Genomic DNA, 10,696 nt, shown 5'->3' with positions numbered 1-10,696 from the left:
AAGGTGGATGCTTCACTCACTGAGCCACCCAGGTGCCCCTGGGGCCTGTTTTTACGGGAGCTTTGGGGGAAATGTGGTAGAAATGTCCATTGTGTTGGTGCTCAGCTGGTGTCATTGTTTGCTTCTTAGACTTTTCAAACATTGTGGTAAAATACACATAATACATAATTCTTAGTAATCTGCAGCCCACTGACAAATACTGGAGGAGCAGAGTAGAACCTTCCTGCAGGGAAACTCCCAACTATCTTTTTTTTTTTTTTTTTTAACTCCCAACTATCTTAATGTTAATGTCTTGCTAGAGGGAAAAACAAGCTTAGTTTGACAATAGCAAGGCCTTGGGTATCCTGTGGGTCTTCTTTAGCATATGAAAATCCTTTTAAAACTTCCTGTGTCTTTACTGCTCTTCCCCCCCCCCCCCCCCCCCCCCCCGCCCTCAGGCCCCATACACACCCCAAAGTATATAATCAATCAGTTGTTCCTCACAATCCTGGGGCTGCAGCTTCTCTTTTTGCCCACATGCTTTACTAAAAGCACCATTCTGCACCAAGGACGTCTCAAGAATTCTTTCTTGGGGCACCTGGGTGGCTCAGTTGGTGAAGCGTCTGTCTGCCTTGGGCTCAGGTTGTGATCCTGGGGTCCTGGGTTCGAGTCCCACGTTGGGCTCCCTGCTCAATGGGGAGTCTGCTTCTCCCTCTCCCTCTGCCCCTCCCCCTGCTCCTTCTCTCTCTCATGTTCATTCTCTCAAATAAATAAAATCTTAAGGAAAAAAAAATTCTTGGCGATCGGCTCCAGACCCTACCAAACCTACATTCAAAAACTGTATCAGAGGGACCTTGTGTAAGTGGAATCAGTATTCGCTCTGTCTTAACTGGCTTCTTGTGCTCAGCACCATGTCCTCCAGGTTCATCCACATTGTAGCTGGTGTCAGAGCATCTTTCCTTTCTGAGGCTGAATCCTGCTCCATGGTGTGGACAGACCATGTGGTGTTTATCCACTCATCCACTGACCGACACCTGCGCTGCTTCTATCTTTTGACTATTGTGGGTAATGCTGCTAGGAACATGGGTGTAGAAACATGGCCTTGACACCCTGCTGTCAATTCTTTTGGGCATATTCCAGGAATTTCCTTAGACTTTTATTTTTTTTGTTTGTTTTTTTTTTTCAAAGATTTTATTTATTATTAGAGAGAGAGAGAGAGAGGCAGAGACACAGGCAGAGGGAGAAGCAGGCCCCATGCAGGGAGCCCGACGTGGGACTTGATCCCAGGACCCCGGGGTCACGCCCTGGGCTGAAGGCGGCGCTAAACCCCTGAGCCACCTCGGCTGCCCTCCTTAGACTTTCAAATCATTGTGTTAACCTGAAAGACAAACAAGCAAAACAACTCTGCTGTTTACTGTCCGTTATTTGGAATATTAATATCATTTATACAGTTGTTTTTTCTCCTGTTGAGTGTATGATGCCAGAGGGTCCCCCACATTTTCGAGAAGCGTAGCCTTTTTGGTGTTCTGGATTTCTTGGAATCTCATGAAAGGCATGGGTTGCGGTCCCAGAGAAACACAACCACGGGTGCGCGCACACCCGGCATCGACTGGGCATTCAGTTTCCAGGGATCCCAGGTCCTGAGGCCTACGGTGCTCGAGACTCCGAGATGAAAGCCACAGCGTAGAGGAGCATCCAGTCGTGAGGAGCAGTGGAATTGGAGCCTGAGATGACCTACCTCCTTCCTGTCCCAACTTTGGGTGCTCCTCACATGCAGATCTCAAACCCACTGCTTTGCCTTCCAGAAGCTTTACTGTAGCTCCTTTACTCAACTAATAGCCAAGGAAGGTCTGAAAAAAAAATTTTTTTTTTCTGACTCTAGGTACCTTTCTTCCCCTTCCCATAACCTCTGATGAATGAGAGAAAGGAGCAGTATTTAGGTTCATTTCCTGTTTATTATTAAAGTGATTTCCACAAATGTTTAATTACATGCATATGTATGAACATGATGGAGAGGACAAACCTTGAATATTCGAGGCAACTAAACGGAAAACAGGATTGTGTTGGTATTTGTCGCTCTTGTAGACAGAGTGGTTGCCAAGGTGCCTAGAGAGTACAGCGCCGCCTTCAGAGAACCCAGAGCAGAGACCAGTGGTGGGGGGGTTGGGGGGTCAGGGGGTGGGATGGCAAGGGCCCAACTTTCTGCTCCCCTCCTCCTTCTCTGGGCCTCACCCCCCCCCCCCCCCCGCCCGGCCCCTGCCAGTGGTGTTCAGATAACCCATTTCTGCTCAGGCTGTTCAAGGCTCCCATCTCAGCAAAATCAGGCATTTCCTGGGGATCCACATGGCCCCTGAACTGGCAACGTCCTGGGCACCTGTGAGCTTTCGTTTCACCTACTGCTCACCACACTGTCTGCTGAGCCCCCCCACCCCAGAATTGTCTAGTGTCTGTGCGCTGGAGACTGTGAGAGGGGCCAGCCGCGGGTGCACGCGTCCACCCTGCTGCAGGCTTGGGGGGCCACTCCCCACGCACACCCCACCCCCCACCACACTCCAGGCTGCAGTTTGCCCCGCAGGCCCGAGTTTGAATGGACGTGACCTGTCCACGCAGGGCAGAGGGCAGAGGCCAGGCCTCCTCTGGGTCTTTAGCGCTGGTTCCCGAGGGAGGGGTGGGCAGGAGCCCACACGTGCTGCTCCTCCCTCCTCCCTCCTCCCCAGGGCACCAGCCTGCCTGCTCCGAGCTCCATGGGCCGGGAGCTGCATTTCCCAATCCCAATGTGTCATACATAGACATGTCCTACCTCGGGTTTCCTTCCCAGCACCACCAGCTACTGGCCCTGGGCATGTCACTGGGCCCTGGAGTCTCACCCTCCACACCTGAGAGGTATCAGGCTCCACTCACCTCGTGGGGCCATGAGGATGGCTTGTTCGGATGCTTGAGGGCTGGCACCGGGGTCCCCCAGAGCCTGGGGGCCTCAGGCTCGAGGCCTACCACGTCCAGGGGCTGCGGAGGCTCCTGCTCCCTGGGGCCACCTGCGTGGGGTGCTGGGAGAGAACCTGGGGCCATGCCTGAGGCGCCTGGGCCTGGGGTCACCTGCCCCCTCCTGACACCCTCTCCAACAAGCAAGGCGGCCTCCGGCTCCAGCCACCCCTGTGTCTGGCATACAGCAGGCGCTCAGCACTAGCGCCTCCAGAGGCAGCTGCAGGAGGCCGGGAGCTCGCAAATGTTGGTCCTTCTGCCTTTGGCCTGAATGATGCTGGCTTGGTGCTGTGACCCTGGTCAGAGGGGCTGAGCCACCACCACGTGTATCTTTGGTGAAGAAGGGGTCTCCCTCCATGGGGATGCAGTTGACCAGGGTGACTACATTTCCAGGCATCCGGTAGAGGACGTAAGCTCAGCCGGGGTCTCTGGGGCACAAGAAAGGCCCCCCCCTCTGGAGCACGGAGTGTTCTGGGCAGGTCCTGGCGCTGTGTCCTGGTGCTGGGTCCCGGGCAGGGCGGCTGAGCCCTTCTCTGTGTCTCTTTCTTTCTCTGCTGGTGGAGGGAGGTGGTCACGTCCTGGGCCTGAGCTGGTGGCAGCTTCTCCTGCAGGACATGGGCTTTGGGACCCCTTCGGTGACTCCTGCTCTCTCTGTCCCCACCCCGGGTGCTGGCAGGCGCTGGAGGGCAGGGCTGCCTTCTGAGGAGCACCGGGCTCTGTCCCCCGGGCCAGCCTCCATCACCTTCATCCCTGTGAGCAAGGGGGCTTTCCCGGGGAATCCATCAGCCCCAAGGCTGTGGTCTCTACTCCTGTCCAGGGGCCTGGCACACAGGGAGTTTGGTGGGGACCCAACTTAGTTCAGGATCTTATTTACCTGCTGAGGGCGGTGGGTGGGTGGAGGTGTTTGAATGATGACCCAACCCCCCAAATGTCACTTAGGAGACTGCTCTCGCTCCAGCGCACAATGGGGCCTCTTGTCCTGGAAACTGGATGATGTTGGCTGTGTCCCTGGGGGAACGAGGGCGCAGGCAGGAAACATGGGGCTGAAGAGGTTGAAGGAAAGAAGTTCTCTTAGGGGTCTCAGAATCGGGCTCTTGGGGCCACTGCTCTCTGGTGACTTTTTGGCCTGGGTTACGGTTCTGCTTCATCTACGTGTCCCAAACCAGCTCATGGCAGGAGAGAAGGCTGTCTGAGGACGCCACCTTGGTCCCATGGCCTCCTCGGTTCTGTTTCCACGGAGGTAAGGAAGGGCCGGCACACGCCGTCCCCGGGGAGCCAGAGCTGGGCAGAGCGCGGTCACCACCACTGGCAAGGCCACCTGTTGGGGTGAGCGGCGGAGGCAGAGTCTGAGACTCTGGAGAGCCCAGGGAGGGAGAGAGAGCACAACTGCACAGCTGCCAGGCTCCGGCTCAGGCAAGAGTGTCGCCAGGGAAAAATAAGCCTGATTCGGGGCGGCAGGTGAGCTGACCCCAGCGCTCACTCCCTGAGGGCCCAGCTTGGCCTCTGGACCTTGCAGCCAGATTCTCTTCTTTTCCTTGGTGCGCATCCACGGAAGCAGAGTGCCAGCAGCTGCCAGGGGCACGGGGCACCTCGGTCTTCCACTGCCATCCTCGGAGGCCTCCCCCGTCGCCCCAGTGCCATCCATGCCCCGCTGGGAGCACAGCCAAGCTCCTCAGGACTTCTGGGCCTTGGCACCTTTCAGTCCTGGCCAACTGGGCAAGGCTTTGTGTCCAGAAGCTTGTTCCTTCGCTCTTTCCTTGGAGTTCATTGACCGGCCAGCTGCTGAGGGCCCATGCCAGGCGAGGGTGGCGGTGGCTGGGATGGGGCTGTGGCTGTGGCTGCTCAAGGCCAATGCCCCATCCATGAGTGGGGTGGGCCCCTCTGGCTCGGCCCCTCTGCATCTCGAGCCTCTCTCGGGGAGCATGGGACATCCACATCCTTGTCCTGGGCTTCTGTTCTTCAGGACTCCTTCTGGGGACCTGCCCTGTCTGGGCCCAGTCCTTTCTACCTCCATCGGCTCCACGGGCACCCATCTGCCACCAGATTCCGCGACATGGAAACAGGGACAAACGTGCTTGGTTGTCCAGGGAGCTCTCCCAAGGCCACTGGGCTCCGATGACTGGGGGCAGCTGTGGCTTTAACACATGGGACCCTTAAATTTCCCAGTGTGGGGGTCAGGGATAACCTAGAAATTAGGGACAGACCCCACTCCCGAACTTGGAGCACCCCTCATAGTGTGGGAGGTGGTTTAACAGGGTGGGGGGAGGAGGGCTGAATGGTGATGGTGTTGGCAGCTGGCAAACTGGGGTTGTACTTGTGAAGAGCGAGGGGCCCCACGTCTGTCCTGCTCTGTTGGGGGAACACCGGGCAGGTTTGGCCACAGCAGCGTGGAGAGCCACGGGACGTGGGTGGGTTCCCACTGGAAGGGCCGGTGGGTTAGTGGGGTTTGTGGGTGGCAACTGCCAGAAACCACCCAGAAAGGCAGCAGGAAGTGTCCGAGAAGGGTTAGAACGCTTCCCTCTCTGTCCCCCACCCCCCACCATGGTTGTTGCTGGAGGCTGGAGGCCCACTCGAGAGGACACTCGTCTAATTACTGGGGATGAGCTCGGTAGGGAAAACAGGCATCTTTCTGTAGGCCCAGCCGGCCCTGAAGGCCTATGACCAGATCAGACAGGGCTCACGGCTCACACTGACCTGGCCACCAGGGGCAGCCCCTTCCCCACGTCAGCCGGCATTGGTCAAACAGGGGACTGGCCATTGCTGATGTGGGCAGGGGCCGTGAATGACTTCTGAGCTCCCAGTCCTGTTTTGGATTGTGAAATCGTCCCGGCCTGCCTGGCCATCGACCTCCAGGCCCCACTCCCTGTCCTCAGGCGTTACCATCTGCAATGTGCTAGGACAGTTCTCAAACTCCAATGTGCTCGTGCCCCTGGCTCAGCCCGGGTGTGGGGGCAGGGGATGGAGACAGCCTAGAGGCACCTGGGGTTCATTTTAAGAATCTCCCATGTTTCTTGGAAATTGGAACATCTGTTAACGGTAAAGATACAGACCACTTCCTATGCACGTCCCACAGCCGGTGGCCAGCAGCGGCCAGCAGGCGAGGACTCCGCGCTTTGGGGGCTTTTGTGGCTGTATTCGGGCGCTGGCTTCCTGGCTGAGGGGGACACCATGCAACTAGGTCAGACTTTGGACTTTTCTTCTTTAAAGACAGATGGTAAGAGGAACGCAGCGTGGCGCAGTAGCAGAAGGCTGCTCTGGGGCCAGGCCTCCTGACGCTGGCCACCTGCCCTCCCCGCCCGGATTCCTCTCTGCTCAGGTAAGGGGTGGGATACTGCCCTTTGAGGGCTCTGGGGGGCTCCTGTGGGAAAGGGCCTGCTTCCCTGAGGTCTCAGCCCCAGGGTCAGCAGGGGAAGAGTCCACGGGAAAACCGCCTTCCACCACACGACACTCCAGCAAAGCATGGGAGCCAGTTCCCAAAGAACTTGCACTCCAGAGCGTGTCCAGCCAGAACCAGCTGTCTGCTCCCCATCCTGCGGGCTCCTGGCCCCCCGGAAGCAGGTGGCAAGCACCTGGGCGGGGGTTAATCACACGGGGGTGCTGGGAACAGCTCGTGAGGGAAGAGGTGGGCTTGCAATTCATATTTACAGTGACTACAGAGGATTTTCCTAAAGTACCCACAAATAGAAGTATATTATATTTATATTTATATTTATATATATATATATATATAGTACTTAATTAGATGCTCTATCAAGGGAAAGCACAAATCTACAGTTTCCTCCGCTAGCAGCTCTTTCCTGCCCCACCGCAGAATCCTTAGAGACCCACCACATGGCACCTGTGTCCTGGGCCCGTGGCCGGAGGAGTGAGGGGCGCCGAAGGCCTGCAGGTGCAGACACTGGCTTATCGCAGCTCCCCAGACCCTCCTGCACCCCTCCTTCCACAGCCCCACTTCCTGTCTCAGATGATGCCTCCCAGAGCCTGCCTGGAGGCAGAGGCAGCCTCGCTCCCCTCTCCCGAGGCGCCAGGTGAGGCTGCGAGTTACTCCCACAGGTGCCCTCTGCCCGGGGCCTGGCTGCGCTGCGGCACACAGTGTCCTGGCCCAGGCGGGTCCGCCCGTGCAGCTCTGGAGAGGGCGCCATCCAGGAATGGAACAGGCAGAGGGAGGGAGGGAGGGAGGAAGGAAGGAAAGCCGCCTGGAACAGTGTTTTCCCAGGGGGGATCCGCCTGGCCGCCGGCTCAGCCCCAGGGGCTGGTTGGTCAGTGTTTCCTTAGGGCGGACGCCAGGGTGACTTCCCAGGGCGGCGTGGAGGCCTGCGGAGCCGGCTCCCAGCCTCTCCTGTGGAGGGAAGGCCTCTCCCCTCCCCATCGGGATACCCGCCTTCCCCGAGAAGGGCAGCTCTAGCACGTTATTTGTAGGGCCTCAGGAATCGGGAAACTTTGGAACGCAGCAGTTTGATGAAGGACCGTGGGAACATCTCCTTGGACTCTTGGGCTGTGTACTTGAAGTAGTTCTGGGGATGCGCCAGCACGTCGAACAGGGCCTTGATGAGCTTCTTGTCCTGGAAGACATGGTGAGGCGCACAGTGAGGCCAAGGGGGGCCGGGGGTGCGGGTGGGGCCAGGCCTAAGGGGTGTCTGCAAGGATGGGGGAGGAGGAAGAGACTGCTGCCTGGTGGGTCTCAGGACTCCACAGACTCTCGTCACCATGAACTGTTTTTTGAATTTTTAAAAAAATTTTTTTTCAATTTTTATTTATTTATGATAGTCACAGAGACAGAGAGAGAGGCAGAGACATAGGCAGAGGGAGAAGCAAGCTCCATGCACTGGGAACCCGACGTGGGATTTGATCCCGGGTCTCCAGGATAGCGCCCGGGGCCAAAGGCAGGCACTAAACCGCTGCGCCACCCAGGGATCCCATGTTTTTTTAATTTTTTAAAAAATATTTTATTTATTTATTCATGAGAGACAGAGAGAGAGAGACAGAGAGAGAGAGAGAGAGGCAGAGACACAGGCAGAGGGAGAAGCAGGCTCCATGCAGGGAGCCTGACGTTGGACTTGATCCTGGGTCCCCAGGATCACGACCTGAGCCAAAGGCAGATGCTCAACCACTGAGCCACCCAGGTGCCCCTGTTTTTTATTTTTTTTAAGAAGATTTATTTATTTTAGAGAACACATATGATTTGTGGGGAGGAGCAGAGGAAGAGGAAGAGACAGGAAGATAGAGGAAGAGAGAGACTGAGAGAGAGGGAGAGGGAGAGAAGCAGACTCTGCCCTGAGCAGGGAGCCTGATGCGGAGCTCGATCTCACAACCCTGAGATCATGACCTGAGCTGAAACCAAGAGTTGGACCCTTAACCGATGGAGCATCCCAGGAGCCCCATTTTTTGATTTTTAATAGTTTATTGGTCTTAACTCTTGGCATTCTAATAATATTTTATCTCAGCTGCACATATAGGCCCCTTCTCCGCAGGAGGATGAGCTGCAGTCATGAGCGCAGAGAGCACAGCCCACAGCGGGGACCAGGGCAGGGTCTAAGCAGTGAGCACAGGCCACAGGCTGTCTGCACCATGCCTCAGTGTCACACAGAGACTCTGGCCACATCTGCTGTCCAGGGTCTGCTCCGTCCTGGTGCACACTCATGCTCTGACTCAGAGGCACACTCTCCCCCTTGCCCTTGAGAAACACTCACAGAGCTCCTTCCACATGCCGGGACAGACTGTCCAGCAGGAACCCTTGCAGTTCCTCTACCTGGGGTAGAGGAGGGAGGCCGGTGACCAAATAACCCCAGACCACAGCTAACCGCAGTGCTGGCAGGTGCCAAGGAGGAGGGCCATGTGGGACTCTAAGCATCTGTGACCTGCCCAGAGGAGGGATGCTGACACTGAGAGCAGGACAGGTGGACCTTCACTGGGGAGAGGTCTTGGCAAGGGAGCAGAGGGAGAGCAGAAGCCTGAGAATGGCTTCAGAGGCAGGAGGTGGCCACACCCAGCCGGGCCTCGCTGGCCCAGTTTTGTCCTAAGTGACGGAAACACTTCCAGTGCTGCACAGATGCTCCTGGCTGCAGGGTGGAGCTGCGGGCAGAGGGCCAGGGCAGCAGGGGAGTGGCGAGGAGGAGAGTCGGTCTGGTCTGCAGGCCTGGGGGAGAGGCCAGTACGACCCTCCAGTTCCCATGACCCAGATGGGCTCCGAAACCTACAGATCTCCTCCTGGGTGCAGCAGGATCGGGGCAAACTTCTCTGCTTACAAACCTCCTACTATGTGCAGGCGTGTGCCAACCCCGGGGCTGAAAGACACAAACCCTGCGAGCCACCCCTGTTTCTCAGAAGGCTTGCCTAGGGCCACCCAGCTGGTACGTGACAGCCCTGCTCTGGCCCTGTCCACGTCAGCTGCCAGGCTAGGGGTGCTGTCTCCCCAGGACCCAAGCCGATCCCTGGGTCTGGGCCAGTGCCTACTGTGTCACAGCCATGGGCCTCCTATGTGACAAGGCGGCTCTGCTTCTCAAGGCCATGAGCAAGACTAGGAGGCAGGCAGTCCCAGAGGTGAGAGCGGATTCTACTGACTTTAAGATACCACCGCCTCTCACAGATGAAGGGAGCGAGGCTGGCCGCTGGTGAAGAACCTGCCTAAAGACAAGGTGCCAGGTCCTGAGCGCGACCCCGCCAGGGAGCTGGTCTCAGCCCTCCTAGTCTGCAAGGACAGATGCCCTGGATCCAGGCCCTGCCCCCCTCCTCTCCTCCCTTCTCTGGGGGCTGGGGGTGGGGGTGGGCACAGGGATGGCCCTGACCACCACAGGCCACCATCCTGGGATCACACGGGACCCTTTTCCATAGAGCAGATCACTCACTTTTAAAATTTCCTGGTGATTCTCCGAGGCGTAGAGCCGTCCATCACGAACAATATCTTCTATCAACTGCTGGTAGTCCTCTGCGAAACCCACCGGCGGGGAAGGAAGGAAGGTGAAGGCTCCAGACCCTGCCTGCTTCCCCCTCACCTTCAGCCTCTGCCTTCCCCTGCTCCACTTTCAGGCTTCGGACCTTGGCCAGAGGCACTTCTGCCTCTGAATCTCTGTATCCTCCACCCAAACTGTTTCCCTCGAGGTTTGGCTAGCTAGAAACTCCTATTCAACCCTCAGAACCCTGCTCGGGCAGTACGTCATGCTGAAGGCCACGGACACCACTCATGGCTCCCTCGTCTGTGCCCCCTACCCCCACCCTGTCTGCGTCTGTCCCCTCTGTGTCTTCAGGGCCAGCCTGGGCCGGGCACACAGTGCTGCCACACTGACCGTCGTAGGTTACATAGGGCACTTGGAATCCTTTGCCACTGTTGCCTTCATTGGATTTGAACTGGATCCAGAGCTTCCGGGAGCGGGAGGTGAAGGCAATGGGCCTCTCGTACGTCTGGCAGGTCTCATAGGTGGTGATAGACGCAGGGGATGCTGGGGGCAGAGCAGAGGGGCTGAGCAGCTGGCTGATCTTTGCAGCCAGCTGCAGCTGGCCCTGTCCTTCCCCCTCAGGCTGCATGCTTCTCCACCGGGTCAGCTGCCCGGCTCCCATGCCCAGTCCCCCTAGAGCTCAACCCTGTGGGCAGATGGTGGAGGGGACACTGGGGACCAGGGAGGCTGGAGGCAGAGCCGGCGGGGAAGATGGGCCGGGGCTGGGCTCTACTGGCTGTGGGATCCTGGCTGGTGCCCTGCCCTTTCTGGCCTCAGGCTTTCAGGCTTATCAGCCACAGTGAGTG

The 10,696-nt window shown here is 57.6% G+C and overlaps 1 protein-coding gene across 2 annotated transcripts in view; it reads right to left on the bottom strand.

Annotated features, from left to right (window-relative positions):
• Positions 1-1,924: 1,924 nt before the first annotated feature.
• The window catches only part of SCUBE1 (signal peptide, CUB domain and EGF like domain containing 1), a 142,629-nt gene continuing 133,857 nt past the window's right edge, over positions 1,925-10,696 (bottom strand). For both annotated transcript variants that reach the window (XM_055328942.1, XM_055328943.1), the window contains 3 exons: positions 10,242-10,394; positions 9,804-9,883; positions 1,925-7,520 (listed from right to left, as the gene is read on the bottom strand). In XM_055328942.1, coding sequence (XP_055184917.1) covers positions 7,368-7,520; positions 9,804-9,883; positions 10,242-10,394 — 386 coding nt within the window. In that variant the 3' untranslated portion in view covers positions 1,925-7,367. The remainder of the gene's footprint in view (positions 7,521-9,803; positions 9,884-10,241; positions 10,395-10,696) is intronic.

This window comes from Nyctereutes procyonoides, unplaced genomic scaffold, assembly GCF_905146905.1.
Source record: "Nyctereutes procyonoides isolate TBG_1078 unplaced genomic scaffold, NYPRO_anot_genome, whole genome shotgun sequence".
Taxonomy (NCBI): Eukaryota; Metazoa; Chordata; class Mammalia; order Carnivora; family Canidae; genus Nyctereutes; species Nyctereutes procyonoides.
Note: the sequence above shows the minus strand (reverse complement) of the source record. Positions and strands in the feature narration are given on the sequence as shown.